Source organism: Balaenoptera borealis (assembly GCF_965194805.1).
Source record: "Balaenoptera borealis genome assembly, chromosome: 8".
NCBI classification, from domain to species: Eukaryota; Metazoa; Chordata; class Mammalia; order Artiodactyla; family Balaenopteridae; genus Balaenoptera; species Balaenoptera borealis.
This window is the reverse complement of record NC_138865.1, coordinates 30,988,426-31,014,894: the sequence shown is the minus strand read 5'-3', so window position 1 is coordinate 31,014,894 and position 26,469 is coordinate 30,988,426. Positions and strand designations below refer to the sequence as shown.

At 37.0% G+C, this 26,469-nt stretch overlaps 1 protein-coding gene across 6 annotated transcripts in view; it reads left to right on the top strand.

The window, feature by feature from the left end:
- Positions 1–1,172: 1,172 nt before the first annotated feature.
- LOC309634350 (contactin-associated protein-like 3) overlaps positions 1,173–26,469 on the top strand; it is a 98,103-nt gene continuing 72,806 nt past the window's right edge. For all 6 annotated transcript variants that reach the window (XM_082404299.1, XM_082404302.1, XM_082404301.1 and 3 more), the window contains exon 1: positions 1,173–1,386. In XM_082404299.1, coding sequence (XP_082260425.1) covers positions 1,302–1,386 — 85 coding nt within the window. In that variant the 5' untranslated portion in view covers positions 1,173–1,301. The remainder of the gene's footprint in view (positions 1,387–26,469) is intronic.

Sequence of the window (26,469 nt, the reverse complement as noted above, 5' to 3'; positions counted from 1 at the left end):
CACTGTTCCTAAGTCTCAGCACATTTGTCATGAGTCTGGTCACAGTTTTAGGAGAGTATTGATCCTAGTGATGCCATGCTCATACCTGCTTCATTTACATCTGTTGGCAGCCTCTTTAGGAAGTAGAGGAGGCCATGTGACTTACCTCAAGGTCATGGATCTTGAAATCCTTCTTCCTCCATGGGCCATCAGGCCTCTATCTGTATACTCTGAAACGATTTATCTATTTATCTGCCTATCTATCTATCCATTTATTTATCTATCCATTTATTTATTTATTTAAGATGCCTTTTAGATTCCATCATTTTTCAATATGAACTTTTGGGTAATTGTATTAAAGAATTTGAATGGAAAGGAATACACATACAGTATATAGAAGTTGATTCAAAACTCTTCATTCTTCAATTAAGTGTATTCAATTTACCTACTTAACATAAGGTCACTTCCCTGATGATATTTGGAGTAAGATTCCTTCTCCCAGGATGGCAGTTTTTAGTTTTATATATCTGCTGACCACAATTCTCAAATCTCCAAGTAGGAATATACATAATAAAATGCTGTCATTATAGTAGAAGTCGGGTCGGTGTTTTAATTAATTATTTTTTAATTTTAATTTTTTCCAGCTTTACTGAGATGTATTTTGACACATAACACTGTATATATAACCGTATATATTTCGAAATGATTACCATAATAAGGTTCTTTAGGTTTTTATTTTTAAATATGAATCATTAAATGAGTTGAGAAAACAAAAGCAGTCTTTTTTACAACAGTTCTCAGTACATGTAAATATTTTCTTCAAACCGGGTTAGTTACTTGTCCTAACTTCTTTTCAACCAAAAAAAAAGAAACTCACATTTTTCCTAGCATCAGTGTTAATGCTCAAGCATCATCAGCCTGGTGAAGCTCGGTCTCAGACTGAAGTCCACTGAACTGCTCAGCTGTTCAGAGTGGGAAACCTGCCGGTGAAGGACCTAGGACCGCGGATTCGGATTCGGATTCGGATTCGGAGCGAGCGCAGGTTGAAGACCTTCACCGACTTGACTCGCACTTCCTCCCGCCACCGCCAGGCTCGCCCGGGACGCGTGGAGCTCGCAGCGCGGCGGGAGCGGGTGGGGGTGGGGGTGGGGTGGGGGTGTGGCTGCAGGTTGGGGCTCCCGCCCCTCCGGCTGAGCGGGTTCGCCGAGCCCGGAGGAGGGAGCGCTAGCTACCCCGAGCGGGAGGGAGCTTGCAGACTCCGGCTCAGAGCAGCTGTCTGGACACCTTGGGTTTTGGGGTGGGGAGCCCCGGCGACTGTGAACATGGACTCCGCCGCGGGAGCCTGTCTCAGGATGCTCTTTCTTTTGTCTGCCCAGCCCTGGAGTACATTAGCAGCAGGGAATACTTGTGAGTACAGCAAATCTTTTAAAACTTATACTGACAACTGAGAATTCGTGTTTTTTTTAAAAAATAATTGAATTTTACAAATGGAATCACGGGTCTGCTTCTGAAAATGAGGCATTTAAAAAACATCGCAAAGTCCCAACGCTTGGATAGGATGGTTTACAATGGTTTTTCCACTTGTCAAGTCTGTAATACACAAAGCCTGTTTTGACTTGTCTGTGAGCTGAATTTTGTCTGTGTGCTGTTGTTTTGAATATTCATTGAGAAAGCTCAAGTTCTAGTAAAGCTAAAATTAGCATGAGAATATTGAGGCGGAGAGAGACCTGAGAGAGAGAATAGCAGGAGATGAGGAGAGAAGAGCATGCCAATATGTCATTTATTTCTTTTTACTATGAATACATTTTGGAGGATTTATGTCAGAAAGGAAATCGTTGGCCGACCTGGCCGGGTCCTGCATTAGCGTAGATGTTTGCAGTCGGCGCCCTGCGGAATCGGGTAGCAAGAAGTCGGGCGCTGCAGCGGCGGGCAGGCTCCGCAGCAGAGCCCAGGCGGCAAACCTGGTGAGTCCGCAGAATTACGAGAAGGATCGACCCCTCAGAATTAGAAGGCTTTTGCTTACAGGAAAAACATACCCTGCCATTCAGGTTCATTTGCAAGTGCACATGCTTGTATATCGTGATGTGCTGTGTTTCTCGTTTTGTTGGTTCAGTGAAGATGTGTTAACCTCTCAGTTCTGGACTGGCAATGTGAGTCTGATCTAAAGATGCTAGCCAAATTGATTCAGCCGACCTCAAGGCATTTTAATCTGGAAATCGGAAAAAGTTTTCGAAGTGTTATTCAGATTGAAATCTCCATCATAGGGCTTTTCTTTCCTTGAGGGATTGGAAGAAAGCCCCCTTAGTCCTACATCCACACCCCATCCCCCTCAAGAATTTTTTTTAAATCAGGTTGTAGGGAGTAAGGCAAGCTATTATGCATTTCAAGAAAGTGCTAGTAGGCATGTTAGAAACCGACCTTGCTGCTGGGGGTGGGGTGGGCTGGGGAACTCTGCCCTTACCAGGAAGTTTGTGCTAAAGTGAAAAGCATTTTATACAAATAGTTACCCTTCCAGCATTCATCCATATATGCCCCGAGGCTGTGATAAGTTTGTGTTGTCATCATTTAGTATCAGCTCATTTAATGCCATATTATATGAGTCACTCCTGAAAATGAGCCTTAGTCTCCTTTAAGAAAATACTGCCCCGTGTTTCAGACAGAATTTTAATTTAGCTTTGGGCACAATTGCCATGAATTAATTACAATGGGGGCATTTACATGAAATCCTTAGGTCCTGCAGTAAAGCATTTATCACTTTGCTAAGAAATTAAAAATGTAGTACTAAATGATTTGCTAGTATAAAAGAATTGTAGAATAATTTAACCTAGTACACTGAGGTGCAATTAAAAAGTCACCAGAGGTCACTCTTACTTAAAGGAAACATGGCTTCAAAAATCCTTCCCTTATCAGAGAAGCAGAGTGCTGTGCTGCCTTTCTTGTCTCCTTAGTTGTGATTACAGGATATTGCAAGATCAGTTATTTTGATATTTCTTTATTTTCTGTTTGTATTTTATTCCCTGAAATCCACAGAGGTATCATGTGCTTCATACTGAGCATCTTTTTTAAGAGTCACATGCTCTGAGGTGCTCCATGTCTGAATCTCCAGGCAGATATCCTTTTCTGAATTGAATATATCTCTAGGCTCAGTTCGTCTGGGTCTCTGGCTGACTCTTCAAATGTCAATGCTAGTTTTCACTTTTCAGCCTCTGTTTTATTTAGATGTGTTTAGTACTCTGATGAAAAGTTCAGTAAGTTAAAAGTACCTATGTAAATTTGCATGGCTAAGAACATTTTAGATACTATAGAGTCCTTGATCACTGCAAAGATGGCTACTATAGTTGTTCAAGTGTCAAGTATATATTTAAATGTCTTTGCAGACTTAAAGATTCATAGAGGGTACACAAACTGCTTGATAATTGCTTGCTAATCTCATTTGACAGTATCCTTTGTAGCAGTAGAAGTAATGGTGAATGAATCTTATTATAGTCTAGATTAGCTAATTTGACCAATTGGATTTTTCCTTAACTCTCGAATATTTGGGAGGTGTTTGTTTGTATGTGTAGATGTATATACAAGCAAGGTATTTCAAACCCATATTTGAAATTTGTTACTACATAAATCAAGGTAGAGGGTTCTTTTAGTCCTGTCCCATCATTTGAGAAATTCTAAAGAGGAGTTTGCCAGCAGGATGGGATTTAGGCTACCAACAAGAAATCACGAACACCAGCATTTGCTCAAGTCTTTTGATCGCTAACCTTTTATTCCTAAGAAGTGTTTTAAGAACTCAAGTAATCTTTGCAGACAAGACTTTAAAACTAACAAAAATGAAATATTCTTAAGCCCTGATAAAATAATGAGAACTGTATGTAAATTTTTAAAAAGGTAAAGATCTTCTCCCCAAAAGGATACAGTGACATTTTTCCTCTATTTACAACTGGTTCTCAGTAGTAAATTAGTCAGACGGGGGGCGGGGGGGTGGGGGTGTCAACCTGGGTGAGGTTCTGGCATAAGACATACTCTCATACAGGACTTGGTTGAAACATTTGACATCTCAGAAATTATCCATGTTTTGACATGAATCTTTATAATTAATGGGAAATTTTAAGTCCGGAGGAGTCTACACAGGGCGAGAGTAATGTTTCTAAATAGCCAAAAACATGGGCTTTTTTTTTTTTACTCTTATTCTCTGTCTTTTTGAAGATAAAACAAGTTGAATGGACAGCATCCTCTAGGACCTGATATTTAAAAATTGTGCATCTCTACTTGGTCTGCCTTCTAGAACTCTTGGTATTTAGTCAAGATGAAAGTGTTATTCTAATGGAGTTATCCTCTTAAATGGAATGCAAGAGGAAAGTTAGAATATAGATTCCAAGTTAGAGCCCTGTTTTCCAGAAGTTGTTGTGCAGCCAGTGGTTGGTTTGCTCACTTCCTACCATGAGCCACAAGTGGAAGAGGGCAGTAGCTCTCTGTTTTAGGATTATCCCTGTGAATCTACTATTTGTTTATGAACTTTCAGATCTTTTGGGGGGGGGGAGGAAGAAGAGATATAATCTGAATAAGAAAATGTCAGTATTTTGATTGCATATTTAGTATTGTAAATCTGTCTCCTGGATCGCATGTCACTTTGAGGAGTAATGTTCACTCTTTCCCGATTAAGGAACAACACAATTGGAAGTTAATTTACAGCTGAATTATTTCCCCCATATAAGTAAAGTGCCAGCTATAGCTAGTAGCTGCTGTCCTCCCTAACTCTACTCCCCAGTGAAAAGAAAAAGGACTGAAGTCTCTGAAAAGGACTGAAGCCAGTGTTAGACATTTCAGCCGCTGTTGATGGTGATTATTTGACGTAAATGATGATATTTGTAGACCCAGGGGTTCAATTTAGTGAGTGTTACACACTCATCCGCACCTTGTTAAATCTCAGTACTTGTAATTTTCTCTAGAAGTCTTCTTTTGTTTCCTTCCCCTGTCAAAAGTGCCCTTCTTGTTGTGAGAATAAAAGATGTATTTCTGGCCCACTCCAGGTGGGGCACACAACTTGAATCACTGTTCTAGGAGTGGTAATCAGGATTTGTTTTTATCCAACAATGTCTCCTCCCTGTTACGTCCTGCATATGTATGAGAGGTCTCTGCCCTTGGTTGGGGGAGCAGATCAAGCCCATTTTGTTGGCCAGCATGGGAGACAAACATGTGCTGTTCATGTAATACCTAGTGCTTGATCTAGGCAAATATATTAGCACCTCAATTTGAAGATTTGTATCAGATTTGAATCCTTTCTTCACTGGAGCAGTGGCTCCTTATGTGCTAAAGTGTTACTGTATCATCTTTAATGAAAGTTTATTAATATGATCCTCTAATAGATATTATCACACAATATTATTCTTTGAAAAGAAAAATAACATACACAGTATAATAGTGAGACACTTGTTGTATAAATTATCCTAACCCAATAACATGATTAACCTTAAGAATTTGGTATAAAAATACATGAATTGCAGAATGGAGGAACTGAACATAATGCTACAACTGCTAAGAAGTATAAAATCGTGAGAATTGATTTAAGTGAATGTCTAATAGTGTGTTTATCCAATGTCTCTTCTCAAGGGTATTGTTTGTCAGAACTCCTGTCATTTCAATGGGCACAGATTCTTTGTAATTATTTGCTAAGTGTCATCAACATATTCTATTGCTATGTGAGCACAGTCAATCTCAAGTAATGCCATGTGTGCTAAGACAATACAGTCCATAAAGAAGTTTTCACCTTGGGTAATATGGACTAAAATCCTGCTACTGTTTTAATTGGTGCAGGCTTCTTTTTGTCTCAATAGTGTGCTTAGTGGTTTTCTAGAGTGAGTCGAATCCTCCAAGTTAATCAGGATTATCCTTGTGAATCTACTGTTTCTTTACGAATTTTCAGATCTTTGGGGAGGAAGAAGAGATATAATCTGAATAAGAAAATGTCAGTATTTTGGTTGATATTTAGATTGAATTACTTATGTCTACCTATTTCTGAAAGGCATTAGACCATATGTAATAGGTTCCTTGGTTTAGGGAGGGAGCCTATCAGAAGATGTGCCCCTAGAGCAGGTGAATGGGGAATCCATTCGTGATTCAGTGAAACCTGTTGGGGAAAATGAGCATAGAATATGGAGAGAGGTATTTAGTAAGCACTGGAGCTTGGACTTGTTGGAAAGAGTCTTCAACAAACGGGTAAACGGACCGTTTTTTTTTTTAAATCATATTTGAATAAACTTCCCAGAAATACTGAGGTCAGAATATGTTTGAAAACTTCGGGAAAACAACAACATTTTTTTCTCCAAAAAAACTTACAAAGTCCATGTGACTATCAACACAGAGTGACAGGCAAGGCTAGAGCTGTGAGGGTCCTGAAGCTTATGCAACTGGGGGAGACTCTTTAAGCAAACAAACAAAATGACCCTAAAGCCACATTATCAGTGGCCCTCCCACGCCTGAAAGCCTGTTCTGGGGAGAAGACTGGAGCTCAAGAATGTCTGCTCCTTTGAGTTGATTTGGAAAAAAAACCCCAAATCATTCAAGAGTACTAAATAAAGGACATATTCACTGACAAAAATCTCAATTAACTGAGCAAATTTGAATTTGAATTTTTCCCTTTAAATCAAAATCAGAATTTGAATACAGAAGTATACTTATAAAAGTATAAAAGAGTTCAAACAATTTGGAATGAATAGATCCAGGGTTTACCTGCAATTCTAATTCTAATCCTGAAAAACAAATATGAAATTAACCTCTGGATCTTCTTCCCACTTAACTTTTCAGAGCCTTTAAAGGCTTGGCTTCAACATACAAAGTTCTTCAGAGTAACTTCCAAAGTGTCCCCACTCAGTCTGCCTACCTGGGGCCCGTTGCGGTGCTGATTGCTATAGGCTGTGTTGCATCATATTGAATAACTTTTAAAAACTGAATTATTTATGTCTACCTATTTCTGAGAGGCAGGAAACCATATGTGATACGTTCCTTCAAAATATCATACTTGTTTTTTCCAGTTTGAGTTCTATGGCATAAGGTTAAAATCTGTGTGCTAATTAAAGTTATACACAACTTGTAAATACTGTAAAAACTAACACAACATTGTAAATCAACTAGACTCCAATGTAAAATAAAAAGTTAAAAAAAGAGAGGGTATGATAGAGTGACCTTTTGACATTATGCAGGAACATTGTTTAATAGGCCCACATGATTGTTTAATTACCTAGAAGAATGCACCCATGTCTGACTTGGTCATTTACCATTTGATTGGAGTTTAGACGCTGAAATTGATGATTTCTTTTTTTTTTTTTTTCAGGTACATATGGTAACTACAAAGGTTTTATTGCCCTATAGGACATTGATCAGTGTTTTTGTAACCTAGCAATCTCATTCTAATGTTCTTCTATAAATGCCTGTAAATTCCTAGTTTCTCAAAATGCTCTTTTACTGGATTAGTCATTAATGAGTTTATGATTCTTTGGCATGCATTTGTTCTATATTTGTACGTGTTGTGTTTTTAACTTTTTGAAAATAATGCTTTGACATAGAGATTGCACATGTCTGGTAGGTGTACACATAACCTTGTGTGATAATACATGTGCTTAGTTTGAGCGTTGCTTTACAATAAATTTCCTTTCTGGTTCATTAGAAACTTGACTTTTCAATAATAATATAGGGAGTCTGGCTCGCCATAAAAAATAAAAATATTCTCCTTAGTTTCTAGGTAATGGGTATTTTCAGTGTACTGATTTGAAATAGAATTGAAACATAAAGTACTTGAAATTTTGAGTAGTTTAAAGTTAGAAACTATATAATTTTTATTTCAATATATGCCCGTTTAATGGACCAGTTTAAAAAAGAAACCTCCCTCCAAGGCTGTTAATCACAAATGAAAAAATGATATATTTTATCTAGGCTATGGCTTTTATTAAGTTTTTACTCGGTAGTACATCAGGAAAAGATACTCATGGAGGATGTGCTAGTTATAGCTAACTCATGGAGAGAAACTTGAAAAAAGTTTGTTTTTTAAACTGGCAAATATGATCCTTTCGGATGAGTCATTTTAGGGATATGGTAAATGGTGTATCAGATATTTAAATTTATGTGTTCCTAAGTTGTATCACCTGTGGTTCCATCTCTGGCCTTAGTGGCTGTCACCTGTGGAGAAGGAATTTTTATGCCACGTGTTCACTGGACCACTGTGGGAGGAAGGGGCTGGTGAACCTTGTTTGGCATCAGTGGCAGTTTCGATAACCTCAGAAGCCACTTAACGCTGTGGCGTAGACCTAGGGTCCCCACATGCTCGTTTCAGTAGCATCTCATTACTTGGGGTGTTCGAGACCCAACAGAGGGTTTCTCTGGAGCTTAGGAGCAAGCAGTGACATTGCTGCTTGGATGATGCAGGAGCGACCTGCTGCCTTGAGACATAAGACCAGGTGCCACCTGCAGTTCTCAAGGTGGTAATTAGTTTTTATTTTAACATTTATAAATCCTCAGGCAGCCAAAGAGCTTGCTAAAGTTTAGCTAAATACACTCTTCCTCGGAGTGGTGAATTGGTGGGAGAAGTGGCAGAATGAACCATGTGTGTACGTATGTTTGTGTGTCTTAAGGGAGGCTGGTTGGGTAGAGAGACTTGCTGAAGGAATTAAAAACCACTGTCAATAGTTGTAAGAGAGGCACAGATTGGATTAGGTGACGATCCAGTTACGTGGGATTGAGCTATTTCTTACTTGTTACCATGCAGAACGGATATTCTCCACTTTGGATTTCTGAGCATGTGAGCAATCAGGAAATACAAAGCCATCTGCCCTGACCCAGTTGAAGCCCAGTTGAAACTATTGGCTTCACGTGTCGGAGGGGTTTTGTGTTCTAGGGTATTGCTGTGCCGCCACCGTTAGAACCAGCAGCACTTAACCTGCCTCTGAGGCCTTGCCAGGTCCTGGTTCCTGTTACTACAGTTCTAAGGAATGGCTGGTAGGCTTTTGATTTAAAGGCGAGTAGATATAATAAAGGGAATCTGATTAGCATGCGAAAATAATTCAGTAATTTGATTCAGGTCAAAGAAAGTAATTTTCATATAAACTTCTATTATGGAAGAAAATATTTTAAGAACTGTTAACTATTTTAATGTCTCAGATTTGGCTGATGTAAGAAAAAGAATATGTTTCTATAGACATCTGTTCAAATGTTTGGAGATTATCAAAATTAAGGATTAGTCATATAGCTTTACGTTTGCTGTGTCTTTGATGATCAGAAACTTGAGAATAAGGACATTGCTATACACTAAAAGTATAATAATACAACATAAAAAGAAAAATATAGCTGTGTAAAGTCATCAAGCTGGCTAGCTGCTGTGTGTCTGTGATTCTTAGGCTTCTCTGCAACGTTGTGTTAATTCATGGAAGTTTTCTATTTTTAATTAATTAATTAATTCTTTCATTAATTTTTGGCTGTGTTGGGTCTTCATGGCGGCACTGAGGCTACGGGCTTTCTCTAGTTGCGACCAGCGTGGGTTACTCTTTGTTGTGGTGCGCGGACTTCTCATTGAGGTGCCTTCTCTTGTTTCGGAGCATGGGCTCTAGGCGCAAGGGCTTCAGTAGTTGTGGTGCGTGGGCTTAGTTGCTCCGCGGCATGTGGGATCTTCCTGGACTAGGGATCGAACCCGTGTTCCCTGTATTGGCAGGCGGACTCTTAACCACTACTCCACCAGGGAAGTCTCGATTCACGGAAGTTCTGATAAGAAAACCTGTGAGCCTTGACATTTCAGAGCACATCCTTTTCTATGGTGTGAACCATGCCGTCATTGCGAGGGGTTAAAAAAATTGGGGGACTGAAAGAGGATATGTTGACTAGAGTTTAGTTAAGGTACGTATAAGAGAGTTTAAGGGAGCAAACGCCAAATTACTCTTTGCTTTCTTAAAGTGACAAGGAACATTTCTGAAAAATATTTTTTCTGGCCTAAAACACAGTAGAATTGACAGATCTCAGAGTCAATTACCTATTAGAGGTAAGTCAAATGATCTATTTTGAACTATGGTACAAGGTTAACAAACATATTGATTTTCCAGTTTATAAGAATAAATTTTGGATCATAATTATTTACTATTCTTTTGTCATGATGAACTACTGATCTATTTTAAGAAACCTGAAAACCTGATCTTTGGGAGATTTGCATCACTATGGACTGATTTCACTTGTTCTTCTTCTAAGTGATAGGATTCATTTGTTGGAAGATAGGCTGCATGTTTGCCTAGGAAAAGTTCCTTTTCCTCATGGATATTGCTGCAAGGTGAAGCAGGAGTGGGGAGATACATCCTGCAGGCTATTGCGCATTTGAGCATGAAAAGGACATATGTTGTATCTTAATCGCCATCCCAATTCCCTAGGGATGAGACTGGCTTACCCACCCTCCCAAGGCCTCCTTGCCAACCCCCAGCATCAACATGCCCAGAGCCTTCATGAGCATCTTCTTCCATTTTCTTAGATGGAGGTGATGCCGAATGACTTCCTGGGTTGACTTGCGTGGATTTGGCCAGCCAAAGAGGTGTCCTTCCTCCTTCACTACTTCCTGTGGGATCCATCCCCCTGAGGTCTTCCACTGTTATTCCATTTCCCAGGTGTAAGAGGGACTGAAGTGGGAGGATGGCGGTGAGAATGAAAAAGTGACACTGCACACAAAGAACACTTTCAGGACTTAATGGTTGTTTGATTCTATGTGGAGTAATAAGAAATGGAAGTGTGAAGGACTGGGGTATTGGCAAGTGACTTAAACAAAACGGGGAATTGTTGGTTCACATCATTTCATTTCAGGCAAGGTTAGATCCAGATGAGGCTGTGCCATCAGGATCAGCCTCTCTTCATGTTTCCGCTCTGTCTTCCCAGTGTCAGCTTGATGCTCAGGCAGGAATCTGCTTGGTAGCTCCATGTCCAAGGTCGACCTTCCTAATCACAGTGATAGAGAGAATGCTTTCCTCTATTTGGACTTTGGTCCTTATTACCCTGAAGCACTAAGCATGTATTTATTTGTTTATTCCCTCAACTCAAGCTCCAAGAAAGCAGAAACTTCCTCTTTCTTTTTTGTTGTTATTCCTACTTCCTAATCCCCAGAGCACAGGGCTGGTCCTGGAAGACAGTGGGTTCTCAATACATATTTGTTGGATAAGTAAAAGGGTGACTGATTCTCTTTCCCCAAACATCCAGCAAGATCCCCAGATCTGACTTCCACTGTTTTGTCTGTGTTGTGACTGCTCTTATCCAGCTACTGTGACAGGAAAGGTTGGCCCTCATGACCAGTGGTGGAGCCAGGAAGTGATTGCAACTTGATCCTTGACCAGGTGCTTTGACTGCATCACTTTGACAAGAAAGCAAAATGCACAATCCATTTAGGTAATGAGTTTAACATCTATTATGAAAAGCACTAGCTTTCAGGCTCTTACTGGCTTCATAGAACAGATGCTTGGTTACATGTCTCCCTCCTTAATCAGATTTTAAACTTCCTGAAAACAGAATCGCGCTTCTTTGTTCCTGCAGTGCTTTGCTGATGGTACTCAGTAAGTACCAAATAAATGGAGAAATTAATATATTTTAAATATGCTACCTTGAAAGTATATAGAATATCTGCAGAATCCCCCTGTGTATTTTATAATCATTTTTTAGGTGGCCTAATAAAAATGAATTTTTATGTGACTACCCCTGAGCTCTCTACTAGCCAACTGATTTGTTCATGGAAGGATCCATTGGCTGATTTTGAGTGTTTTGTTTTCTTCCAGTAGGAAAATGCCTGACATAACTTCTGACCCAAGGCTTTGATAAAAAGCATGGTGCCTGTTCTAAAAGTTGCTGGGAAGCCCTGAGGGAGAGCTTGAAAAGGCCAGGTGTCAGGGGAACTACCAAAGACCAACAAGCAGCAAAGAGGAGGCCTTCTGGCAGGTATTATTAGGCAAGATGACTGTTATCTAGGGAGATCTTGATCAAGTCTGATCTCAGCAAGGCTCCATATTCAGGAGGAGCCTGAAACAGAGGTGCCTGGGGGCAGTGTGTAATTGGCATTCTCCACAAGCCTGGTTCACAGTGTCTACCTGATACTGGAAGCAGCATCTAATCCAGGTGGGAAAGGCTCACTGCACATCAGGGCAGAGGGCCTGCAGGTGCACAGGTGGCCATTGCACTTCAGTGTAGGTGTCCAGTTGTCTCCTTGACACCCATGAGGCTAAATTCATTTGGGTCACAGCTGCCTCTGGGAGTGAGAACCATGGACTCTGTGTCCAGTAACCTGCAACATCAAGTGGAAGCTCCCATTGTGCTTGCAGACTTGACCCCCTGGTCTAGGGTGAGGCATTTCTGAGTCTGTTTATGGCTGGCCATTATTGTCAACAAAACCTGTTACTATCTTTGAGAAGTTTTATGACTAGCTAGCTCAAAGGCATGACAAAATGCACATGCTATCACTTAAAGACTACCTCTATTTTCAAACAAAGATCGTTCGTATTTTCAGAATTACATAGAAGGGCCCAGTGGAGGTATATAAATGAAGATGCTTCCAGCAGCACTCCTTCAAACAGCATAAAACTATAAAATTCAACAAGATGTACTAACATAATGAGTCACACTTTCAGATAGGCAGTGGAGTGGAGTGGTTATGAAAGGAATGTTTGGATTAGGTTTCTGCTTCCACTGATTAATGCCAGCTGTGTGACCCTGGGTAATTTGCTTATCCTTTCTGTGTCTCAGCTTCCTTGTCTCCAAAAATATAAATAATAATTATAACCCATCTCATAGACTTGTTATGAAGATTAAATTAATTAATATATATAAATAATGCCTGGAACATAGTAAGTCCTCAGTGAATTTTAGCCATTACTATTGCTCCTGTTGATCTCAAGTGTAAAATCAGAAATGTGACTTTGGTCCATGACCTTGGGTAGAATAATCAGATAAGGAATTTTAGGGAAAGGCATTTATACTGGGTATTTCCATTATTCAAAGTATTATCACTAATACTGCAAGATTAAGACAATATCACAAAAGAAGAATATTTAAAAATAAGTTTATGTCATAGAATTAGAAACTCTAACAGTACATTGATATGTTTCAGCTTTCTGTAATATTATATCTCTCTAAGCAATAAAGCTTTTCAGATTAAGCTATTTGGATTAAATTGTCACTAGCAACTTTGACTTCTTTCGGTTTTATATATTTTTCCATTAGCTGAAAAGGACTCCCCAGATCAAGACAATATGCTCCTGAAACATATACTGCTTGTTATCTGGCTGTTTTTTATGAAGTCTTCTAAGACATATAGTATCTGACCATCACTATGGGTTGTTTGACATTTATGATAGTGAAATGAGTGTTAGTGTCCAAGTCAAACATATTTTGTATGCTTTGGAATGTCATCTCACTTAGAATGGGTATGAAAACTTTGGTGTGGATCCTTGGAAAGAGAGCATTACTGTTTGATTGTGAAAGGTTAGGTTTAGCCCCATCTCTTGAATTTTCTCATGTCCCCTTTTCTTCAGTCATCCCATCACTGACTTATTCAAACCCTCTAAATCTCTGGCATTTACTATTGTTGTCTTCATGATTTTCCTGTCTCTACCTCACCTCCTTCTGATCCATTTGCTATCCTGCTGCCAGAATAATCTTTCTAAAGACCACTTACCTGATGATCTTGCTTTTCTGGGTAAAGATTTTCGAATCTTCCCTCACATCACACACACACACACACACACACACACACACACACACACACACACACATTTATTCCTTGAAAGGTCCCTTCCCTTCACTTACTGTTCCTAGTCCCTCCTTTAACTGACCCTAAACTACAACCACCACCTAGCTACACTGGCATTCTTCCATCAGGACTTTCAGTTACCCCTCCCTCTACTTCTGGCACTTTCTCTCCATGTCTTGTCTTCCTGTTGAATATAGTCATCTAGGCTCTTACAGATCCATTTCCAGGAAACATATGCTCACAATAAAAATAAAAACATAAAATGCAAGAGGAAGAATCATCAGAAATAATAAACTACAGAATTAGACCAAAATAAATGTATATATTGAAATAGATTTAGGATATAATATTTGTTTTATATGTATAAAGAAATAAAAGAGTAGAAGAATGGAAAGAATAAGAGACTATCAAAATGATCAAGTAGAATTGAAAAAGAGTAGTATTGAGAAATGAAAAATGTAATCACTGAAATAAAGAATTTAGTGAATGCTGAAACAGATTAGACACAGGTGAAGAGAGACTCAACAAATTAGAAGACACATTTGAAATAAATAACCAGCATGCACCACAGAGAGATGAAGAGATGGAAAATATGAAAGCCAGGTTAGGGGACAGGGTAAAGCGATTGATTTTTGTATCTGATCTGAGTTCTAGAAGGAAGAGCATGTGGGAAAAAGAAATACTTAAGAGATAATCTATGGGAATTGCCCAGAATTGAAGAGAGTCACCACTGTTTAGATTCAGGAAACCTCTCAAATCCCTAGTGATACAAAGGAAAATAAATTCCCACCCAAAACAACACTTTATATTGGAACTGTAGAACACCAGAATCAAGAGATGTTAAAAGCAGATAAAAGATAAGTATAACAAATAAACAAACAAAATCAGAGACAAGAACTGTTCAAGTTCTGAGAGGGAATAATTACCAACCAAGAATTGTAGACTCATTGACTTTCTCTTTCTTTCTCTTTGAAGAATGAAGGTACGATAAAGCCATTCACAGAAATATAAAATCAAAGAGCATTTAAGGCCAATTAACCTTCACTAAAGAAGTGTTAATGGATATACTTAGCAAGAAAGAAAATTATTACAGAGGGCAGTTATGAGTACTTATAATCTAGTAGCTAGAAACAAATGGCAGGTCCTCAGGTAGAATCACATATTTGAACGGTAATAAAGCTGTTTGTACAACAACATCTTTATGAAGTTGATGGAATTCAAAGGAAGAAGACAAGATAAATCTAAGTGAACAATTGAAAATATAGTTGGAAAAGGCTTACCAGACTTAAAGCATTCTAAGGTCCCTGCATTATTTTGTTTAATTTTAGGCTTTGTTAAATTGTTCAGCAGAATGCAGTGTAAAATTTTAAGGATGACCACTTAAGAGTAATAAGACATATACATTTGAAACCAGTAGGAAAAATGGAATGGGATGGGGGTAGATTTCAGTCTGTTCAACAGAAAGCAAGAAGAGAGGGGAGGAGAAAATAACTGAGAAAAAGAGACAAATAAGCATAAAATAAAATAAAATGAAGTGATAAGGATATAGAGATTTGAATAAATTATTTCCAACTTTGATTTTAAGGATATATATATAACAGTTAGAAAATATTATGCAGGCTTTTCAATTACATGTGGAATATTGACATTTTTACTTAACCATAAAACCAGTTTCAATAAATTTAAAAGAATTAGTAACATAAAAATAAAATTTCTTAAAACTGAAAAGCAATAATGTATCTCACTTATAAAAGCTCATATTGTGCTGAGTTAGATGAATGGAAAACAATAATTTAAAAAAAAATACCTAGAAACATGGTCACATTTTAAACCACCAAAAATAATGATGATATAAACTTATTTGCTATAATGGAATGAGAGCTAGTTTAACTTCAGCAGAGCTGTAATACAAGAAGCAAAAAGAAATATAGAAACAAGTATAAGTTCTGAAGGAAAATAACTTTTTTACTAGAAACTATTATTTAAACCATTGTAAAACATGAGTGGAGAGGATGAAGAGGGAGACTAAAGTCTTGCTAATGTTCTTTGAGACATAAGTAGAATTTAACCATGGACATTGTTTAAAAATTGAGATAAAGTACTGCGTTATAAATAGAAGGATGATCAGTAGAAAATAAATTAAATGTGATATTTTGTGTGCTTTTCAAAATCATGAAACTGATTTTCCTCCTCAGAAAAAGTCCTGTTTTCTGTTTCATGTTTTAATATGATTGCATGTTTTTTCATTCATTGTTCTTTCATCTGATAGTGAGAATATTCTTGGTTAAACAGTGAAAGTTTGTTTGTACTTTAGAATAGGTGTATGAGGCTGTTTAAGCATGGGGATTTTTTTACCCAATCTATTTTTTTTATAGACTACTGTTGGCTTGCAGAAGCAGACCTGTGAAAACTGTTAAGGATGATGAGTAGCACCACTGGGTGGATTTGGGTGACACAATATAATTCATGTCCTTAACATCTTACTATTATTATACATAGAAACTTTCACCAATTATTGTTGCTGATAAATAACTGAAACATTTTCCTGTAAGTGATTAAAATATTTGTCGATTTCTCAGATTTTTAAATAGAATGAAATTGGCTCTTATGATGCATTTTCTATAAAAATCTGGAGTTCCTTTTAGGTTAACAGATTTGTATCTTTTATAAACTAATTTTAAGTTCTAGAATCTTATATAATGCTTATATGTAGTCTTATGTATAATATACATATAGTCAGGTTTACAAAAGAGGAGGCCATTTCCATACCTGGTATAATTCAACAAATTCTGTGAATTTTTAATTTCCACTTGCTGCGGAATTAAAATGTTTCACCTTCTGTTTGACATGAGTGCTGTACACCAGCACAGTTTGGAAGTTTTGTACAGAAAGAGAAAAAAACACCCTCTTCAGAAAAATTTTTAAAGAAATGTTTAGTTGTACCTTGTGAAAATAATACCAAATAGCTATTTTATCTTTTTTTTTGCAAATATGGACATTTTTTTTATCATCTTTTTTAGAGTATAATTGCTTTACAATGGTGTGTTAGCTTCTGCTTTATAACAAAGTGAATCAGCTATACGTATACATATATCCCCATATCCCCCATATCTCTTCCCTCTTGCGTCTCCCTCCCTCCCACCCTCCCTAGCCTACTCCTCTAGGTGGTCACAAAGCACTGAGCTGATCTCCCTGTGCTATGCGGCTGCTTCCCACCAGCTATCGGTTTTACATTTGGTAGTGTATATATGTCCACGCCACTCTCTCACATTGTCCCAGCTTGCCCTTCCCCCTCCCCGTATCCTCAAGTCCATTCTCTAGTAGGTCTGCGTCTTTTTTCCCATCTTGCCCCTAGGTTCTTCATGACCATTCTTTTTTTTTTTTTTTTTTTTAGGTTCCATATAAATGTGTTAGCATACAGTATTTGTTTTTCTTTTTCTGACTTACTTCACTCTGTATGACAGACTCTAGGTCCATCCACCTCACTACAAATACCTCAATTTCGTTTCTTTTTTAGGCTGAATAATATTCCATTGTATATATGTGCCACATCTTCTTTATCCATTCATCTGTCGATGGACACTTAGGTTGCTTCCATGTCCTGGCTATTGTAAATAGAGCTGCAATGAACATTGTGGTACATGACTCTTTTTGAATTATGGTTTTCTCAGGGTATATGTCCAGTAGTGGGATTGCTGGGTCATATGGTAGATCTGTTTTTCGTTTTTTAAGGAACCTCCATACTGTTCTCCATAGTGGCTGTATCAATTTACATTGCAAGAGTGTTCCCTTTTCTCCACACCCTCTCCAGCATTTATTGTTTGTAGATTTTTTTATGATGGCCATTCTGACTGGTGTGAGATGATATCTCATTGTAGTTTTGATTTGCATTTCTCTAATGATTAATGATGTTAAGCATTCTTTCATGTGTTTGTTGGCCATCTGTATATCTTCTTTGGAGAAATGTCTGTTTAGGTCTTCTGCCGATTTTGGGATTGGGTTGTTTGTTTTTTTGATATTGAGCTGCATGAGCTGCTTGTAAATTGTGGAGATTAATCCTTTGTCAGTTGCTTCATTTGCAAATACTTTCTCCCATTCTGAGGGTTGTCTTTTCATCTTGCTTATGGTTTCCTTTGCTGTGCAAAAGCTTTGATGTTTCATTAGGTCCCACTTGTTTATTTTTGTTTTATTTCCATTTCTCTAGGAGGTGGGTCAAAAAGGATCTTGCTGTGATTTATGCCATAGAGTGTTCTGCCTATGTTTTCCTCTAAGAGTTTGATAGTGTCTGGCCTTACATTTAGGTCTTTAATCCATTTTGAGTTTATTTTTGTGTATGGTGTTAGGGAGTGTTCTAATTTCATTCTTTTCCACGTAACTGTCCAGTTTTCCCGGCACCACTTATTGAAGAGGCTGTCTTTTCTCCATTGTATATTCTTGCCAACTTTATCAAAAATAAGGTGACCGTATGTGCTTGGGTTTATCTCTAGGCTTTCTATCCTGTTCCATTGATCTATATTTCTGTTTTTGTGCCAGTACCATACTGTCTTGATTACTGTAGCTTTGTAGTATAGTCCGAAGTCAGGGAGCTTGATTCCTCCACCTCCGTTTTTCTTTCTCGAGATTGCTTTGGCTATTTGGGGTCTTTTGTGTTTCCATACAAATTGTGAAATTTTTTGTTCTACATCTGTGAAAAATGCCAGTAGTAGTTTGATAGGGATTGCATTGAATCTGTAGACTGCTTTGGGTAGTATAATCATTTTCACAATGTTGATTCTTCCAATCCAAGAACATAGTATATCTCTCCATCTATTTGTATCATCTTTAATTTATTTCAACAGTGTCTTATAGTTTTCTGCATATAGGTCTTTTGTCTCCCTAGGTAGGTTTATTGCTAGGTATTTTATTCTTTTTGTTGCAGTGGTAAATGGGAGTGTTTCCTTAATTTCTCTTTCAGATTTTTCCTCATTAGTGTATAGGAATGCAAGAGATTTCTGTGCATTAATTTTGTATTGTGCTACTTGACCAAATTCATTGAATAGCTCTAGTAGTTTTCTGGGAGCATCTTTAGGATTCTCTATGTATAGTATCATGTTACCTGCAAACAGGGACAGCTTTACTGCTTCTTTTCCGATTCAGATTCGTTTTATTTCTTTTTCTTCTCTGATTGCTGTGGCTATAACTTCCAAAGCTATGTTGAATAATAGTGGTGAGAGTGGGCACCCTTGTCTTGTTCCTGATCTTAGAGGGAATGGTTTCAGTTTTTCATCATTGAGAAAGATGTTGGCTGTGGGTTTGTCATATATGACCTTTATTATGTTGAGGTAGGTTCCCTATATGCCCACTTTCAGCAGCTTTTTTATCATAAATGGGTGTTGAATTTTGTTGAAAGCTTTTTCTGCATCTATTGAGATGATTATATGGTTTTTATCCTTCAATTTGTTAGTATGGTGTATCACATTGTTTGATTTGCGTATATTGAAGAATCCTTTCATTCCTGGGATTAACCCCACTTGATCGTGGTTTATGATCCTTTTAATGTGCTGTTGGATTCTGTTTGCTGATATTTTGTAGAGGATTTTTGCATCTATGCTCATCAGTGATATTGGCCTGTAGTTTTCTTTCTTTGTGACATCTTTGTGTGGTTTTGGTATCAGGATGATGGTGGCCTCGTAGAATGAGTTTGGGAGTGTTCCTCCCTCTGCTATATTTTGGAAGAGTTTTAGAAGGATAGGTGTTAGCTCTTCTCTAAATGTTTGATGGAATTCCCCTGTGAAGCTATCTGGTCCTGGGCTTTTGTTTGTTGGAAGATTTTTAATCACAGTGTCAATTTCAATGCTTGTGTTTGGTTTGTTTATATTTTCTATTTCTTCCTGGTTCATCCTTGGAAGGTTGTGCTTTAATAAGAGTTTGTCCATTTCTTCCAGGTTGTCCATTTTATTGGCATAGAGTTGCTTGCAGTAATCTCTCATGATCCTTTGTATTTCTGCATTGTCAGTTGTTACTTCTCCTTTTTCATTTCTAATTCTGTTGGTTTGAGTCTTCTCCCCTTTTTTCTTGATGAGTCTGGCTAATGGTTTATCAATTTTGTTTATCTTCTCAAAGAGCCAGCTTTTAGTTTTATTGATCTTTGCTATTGTTTCCTTCCTTTCTTTTTCATTTATTTCTGATCTGATCTTTATGATTTCTTTCCTTCTGCTAACTTTGGGGGTTTTTTTGTTTTTCTTTCTGTAATTGCTTTAGGTGTAAGGTTAGGTTTTTTATTTGAGGTGTTTCTTGTTTCTTGAGGTAGCATTGTATTGCTATAAACTTCCCTCTAGGACTGCTTTTGCTGCATCCCATAGGTTTTTGGTGATCGTGTTTTCATTGTCATTTGTTTCTAGGTATTTTTTGATTTCTTCCTTGATTTCTTCAGTGATCTCTTGGTTATTAAGTAGTGTATTGTTTAGCTTCCATGTGTTTGTATTTCTTACAGATTTTTTCCTGTAATTGATATCTAGTCTCATAGCGTTGTGGTCGGAAAAGATACTTGATATGATTTCAATTTTCTCTAAATTTACCAAGGCTTGATTTGTGACCCAAGATATGATCTATCCTGGAGAATGTTCCATGAGCACTTGAGAAGAAAGTGTATTCTGTTGTTTTTGGATGGGATGTCCTATAAATATCAATTAAGTCCATCTTGTTTAGTGTATCATTTAAAGCTTGTGTTTCCTTATTTATTTTCATTTTGGATGGTCTGTCCGTTGGTGAAAGAGGGGTGTTAAAGTCCCCTACTATGATTGTGTTACTGTTGATTTCCCCTTTTATGGCTGTTAGCATTTGCCTTATGTATTGAGGTGCTCCTATGTTGGGTGCATAAATATTTACAATTTTTATATCTTCTTCTTGGATTGATTCCTTGATCATTATGTAGTGTCCTTCTTTGTCTCTTGTAATAGTCTTTGTTTTCACGTCCAAATAGTTATTTTATCTTTATATATGTATCTAATGAGATACCTGAGAATGCCCTGCTTTATTCAAGAGTAATCTAATTTTTTATTTACTTGTTCAATATGTGCGTGCACGCATGCGTGTGCATGTGCACACACACACACACTTCCTAAAATGATTGGGTTTTCTACTCTTGTAACAGCAGTGGCCTGTATTTTTGAATAAACATGAACAATTAAACATAATGATTGTTTTATGGAAACTTTTTGGTCAGAGACCCAAGTTTTCAGTGAACTGTTGCTATTAATAATTAAATAATTTTTTAGGTAAACATTACATTAAACAGCAATGCTATATTGTAATAGTGTACCTCAGTAGATTAAACCTGAAAATATTTACCAGGAATTAATTGTTTTAAAACTTTAGGTGTCATTTGGATCCAAATTCTAAAATATAAAATTTTCCTTTTTCCCCTATATATTTTGTGTATATTCTTGGAACTCTACAAAGAAGTTACTGTCTTGTTTTTTTTCCCCTCTGGCAAAATGAGAAAAGGGGTATTTTATGGAGGGATCATTAACAGGTACTTGTGCTTTGAATGGATTGATTGTACTTGCTGCCTTTAGCTATGAACATCTTTTTGACAACTGTCCCCTGTTGAATATCTTGGAGAAAAGAAGGAAGAGAGGAAAGGAGGAAGACAAGGAAGAAGGAGAGGGTGGGAGGAGGAGGGATGGATGGACAAAAGGAAAGTATTTCCAAATTGCAAGACAGCGTATGAATGGAGTTTTATCCTAGTTAGACAAGCTTTTTGAAACTCCCAGTTGATTATTTAAAGCACCAAATACACATTTCTTTGCAATGATGTGTATTCTCTTTTCTCATTCTACCACAAAGCAGTGAATCTTTAGCTTTGGGGTATGTTGGTTATTTTATTTTAAATTTTTTCCAATGAAAATGCCCAAATTACCAAACATAGTGTAAAAATTTCTTGTGTAACTTAAATCTTGTCCTAAAATTTTAACAATTGTTATAGTATTTATGGATCAAATATTATACTATAGGTGTTATTTTTTTGTTAAATTTTGTAAGTTTTTAAAGTTACATGGACTTTTAGAAGAAGCACACCTGTAAATATAAAGGAACATCTAACCCTTTCACGTTCATCACAGGTTTTTAAAAAATTTGTGCAGCAGTTTTTAACTCTTCTACAATCATATAATACAGAAAGAAATACATAATTTTGTCTCCAATTTTTAGTGGAGAAAATTGAAGGATAAAAAAAATCTCTAAAGTTTCAAAATAAATTATTCACTCAAAAAATATTTATTAGGGGGCTTCCCTGGTGGCGCAGTGGTTGAGAATCTGCCTGCCAATGCAGGGGACACGGGTTCGAGCCCTGGTCTGGGAGGATCCCACATGCCGCGGAGCAACAAAGCCTGTGAGCCACAACTACTGAGCCTGCGCGTCTGGAGCCTGTGCTCCGCAACAAGAGAGGCCGCGATACTGAGAGGCCTGTGCACCGCGATGAAGAGTGGCCCCCGCTTGCCGCAACTAGAGAAAGCCCTCGCACGGAAACGAAGACCCAACACAGCCAAAAATAAATTAAAAAAAAAAAATTTATTAGGTCCTTGCTCCATGAAGCAACTTATATAGCAGCAACATTTGTAGAAGAAAATTATGTGATTTTGGCAATTACAGTAATTTGGTAATTCACGTGAACCATGTATGAACAGAAAAATATAAAATTGCACACTTTTTTATTGAGTAAATTTGACTTGTAACATTGCATATGTTTAAGGTATACAGTATGTTACTTTGATACATTTATATATTGTTAATGTGATTGCTGAAGTAATATCACATTATATAATTATAATACACATGATCACGTTATATAATTATAGTACAGTATTACTGTCTATTTATTATACTGTTCATTAGATCTTCATGGCTCATTTACCAGTTCTTACAAGTTTGTACCCTTAAAGACCATCCCTCTTGTCCCTGTCCCTGGTAACCACCGTTTTATTCTGTTTTTCACAGGTTTAACTTTTAGATTTCACATGTAAGTGACATCATACAGTACTTGTCTTTCTCTATCTGACTTACTCTCTTAGCATAATGTTGTAGCAAATGGGAGGATCTCTTCCTTTCTCATGGCTGAATAACATTCCACGGTGTATGTATACCACATATTTTTTTACCCATTCATCCACTGATGGTCTTTTGGGTTGTTTCCGTATCTTGGCTATTGTGAGTAATGCTGTGATAAACATGGGAGTGCGTATATTTTGTCAAAATCCTATTTTCATTTTCTTTGGTTGTATACCCAGAAGTGGAATACCTGGAGTATATGATAGATCTACTTTTAATTTTTTGAGGAGCTTCCATCTTGCTTTCTATAGTTGTTAGACTAATTTACATTCCCACATCTTCACCAGCATCTGTTGGTCCTTGTCTTCTAGATGATAGCCATTCTCACAGGTGTGAGGTAATGTTTCACTGTGATTTTGATTTGCAGTCCACTTAGGATTAGTGATGTTGAGCATCTTTTCATGTGTCTCTTGGCCATTTTGATGTCCTTTTCGGAGAAATGACTATTTACTTCTTCTTCCCATCTTTTAACCAGATTGTTTGTTGTTTGTTATTGAGTTGACTGAGTTCCTTATATATTTTGGATATTAATCACTTATTCGATAAATGGTTTGCAAAATTTTTCTCCCATTCTGTAGGGTGTCTTTTCATTTTGTTAATTAATTTATTCTTTTGATGTGCAGAAGCTCTTGAGTTTGATGTAGTCCCATGTTTTGATTATTTTCTTTTATTGTTTGTTCTTTTGGCATCATGCCCACCAAATGATTGCCAAGACCAATATCAATAAACTTCTCCCCTAACATTTTCTTTTAGGATTCTTATGGCATCAGGTCTTATGTTTAAGTCTTTGACCCAGTTTGAGTTAATTATTGTGAGTGGTGTGAGATAGGGGTCTACTTTCAGTGTTCTGCATATGTTTCTCCAATTTTTCCAGCACCATTTGTTGAAGAGGCTATCCTTTCTCCACCGGGTATTCTTGGCTTCCTTGTTGAATACTAGTTGACCGTATATGCCAGGGTTTAATTCTGGGCTCTCTATTCTGTTCCATTGGTCAATTTGTCTTTTTTCCCCCCAAGTACAATACTGTTTTTCTACTGTGGTTTTGTGGTATAGCTTGAAATCCAGAAGTGTGGTATCTCTGGCTTTGCTCTTTTCTCTCCAGATTGCTTTGGCTGTTTGAGGTCTTTTGTGGTTCCACACACATTTTAGGATTGTTTCTTCTATTTCTGTGAAGAATGCCTTTGGTATTTTGGTGAGGACTATGTTCAATTTGTTGATGGCTTTAGAACTATTGATATTTTAACAATATTAACTCTTTGGATCCATGAACATTTGTTTGTGTCTTCAATTTCTTTGATTTTGTTTGTGTCTTTCCATTTGTTGGTGTCCTTGATTTCTTTCAGCAGTTTTGCAGTTCTAATTGTACAGATCTTCCACTTCCTTGGTTAAATTTATTCCTAAGTATTTTATTGTTTTTGATGCTATTGTGAAAGGGATGGTTTTCTTTATTTCTTTCTCAGATGCTTTATCATTAGTGTAGAGGAATGAAATTGAGTTCTGTACATTGACTTTGTATCCTGCCAATTTACTGAAATTGTTGATTAATTTCAATAGTTTTTTGGCTGATTCTTTGGGATTTTCTATATATTCCATCATATCATCAGCAAATACTGACAGTTTTACTTTTTCATTTCTGATTTGGATCTATTTTCTTTCTTTGTCTTGCATAATTGCTCTAGCTAGGACTTCCAGTACTATATTGAAGAAGAATAGTGAGACTGGGCATCCTTGCCTTGTTCCTGGTCTCAGAGGAAACACTTTCCATTTCTCTCCATCAGGTATAATGTTACCCTTGTGTTTGTTATACATGGCCTTTATGTTGAAGTATGTTCCTTCTATACCCAGTCTGTTAAGGGTTTTTATTATGAAAGGCTGTTGTTTTATGTCAAATGCTTTTTCTTTCTCTATTGAAAAGATCATGTGATTTTTATTTTTTCTTTTATTGATGTGATGTGTTGGATTTATTGATTTGCATATGTTGACCCATCCTTTCATCCTAGGAGTAAATTCCGCTTGGTCATCGTATATACTTCTATTAATGTGTTCTTGAATTTGGTTTGCTAATATTTTGTTGAGAATTTTTGCACCTATGTTCATCAGGGATATTGGTCTATAGTTTGCTTTTCTTGTGGTATCTTTATCTGGCTTTGGTATCAAGGTAATGCTGGCCTCATAGAACAAGTTTGGAAGTGTTTTCTCCCCCTCAATATTTTGAAAGAGTTTGAGGAGGATTGGTAGTACTTCTTTCAATGTTTGGTAGAATTATCCAGGGGAGTTTTCTGGTCCTGGAGTTTTCTGTGTTGGGAATTTTTAAATGACTGATACAGTGTCTTTACTCATTATTGGTCTGTTCCTACTTTCTATTTCTTCCTGATTCAGTCATGGTAGGTTGTGTGTTTCTAGAAATGTATCCATTTCTTTTAGGTTGTATAATCCATTGGCATATAATTGTTCATAGTAGTCTCTTATGATTCTATGTATTTCTGTAGTATCAGTTGTAATGTCTTCTCTTTTCATTTCTAATTTTATTTATTTGACTCTTCTTTTTTTTCCTGAGTCTAACTAAAGGTTTGTCAATGTTGTTTATCTTTTTGAAGAAACATTTTGTAGTTTCCTTGATCCTTTCTATTGTTTTTCTGGTTTCTATTTCATTTATTTGCATTCTGATACTTACTATTTCCTTAGTTCTGCTAACTTTGGGCTTAATTTTTTCTTCTTTTTCTAGTTCCTTGAGGTATAAAGTTAGGTTGTTTACTTGAGATTTTTCTAACATCTTAATGTATTTATTGCTATAAACTTTCCACCCAGATCTGCTTTTGCTGCATGCCATGATATTTGATATGTTGTGTTTTCATTTTCATTTGTTTTGAGATATTTTTTATTTCCTTTTTGATTTCTTCTTTGACACAATGGTTGTTTAGACGTGTGTTTACTTTCCACATGTTTGTAGATCTTCTCATCTTCCTCTTGTTGTGGACTTCTAGTTTCATACCAATTGTGGTCACAGAAGATAGCTGATATGATTTCAGTCTTCTTAAGTTTGCTAAGATTTGTTTTGTGACCTATATCATATGATCCAGCCTGAATGTTCTATGTGCACTTGAGAAGAATGTGTGTTCTGCTACTGTTGGATGGAATATTCTATATGTGTCTATTAAATCCATTTGTTCTAAGGTGTGGTTCAAGTCCAACGTTTCTTTGTTGATTTTCTGTCAAGACAATCTATCCATTGCTGATAGTGGGGTATTGAAATTCCTGCAATTACTGCATTGTTGTCTATTTGTTCCTTAATATCTATTATTACATACTTGTATATTTCAGCAATCAGGTTTTGGGAACGTAGATATTTATTATTGTTATATCTTCTTGATGTAGTGACCCCTTTACTGACCTTCCTTGTCTCTTCTTACCTTTTTTGGCTTGAAGTGTGTTTTGTCTGATACAAGGATGGCTATACCCACCTTCTTTTCATTTCTATTTGCTTGGAATATCATCTTCCATCCTTTCACTTTGAGCCTATGTGCCTTTAGAGCTGAAATGAGTCTTCTGTAGAGAGCATATAGTTGGACCTTGTTTTTTCAGCCATCCACCCACTATGTGCCTTTTGATCAGTGAGTTCAATCTGCTTACATTTAGGGGTGATTATTGATATGTAAGAA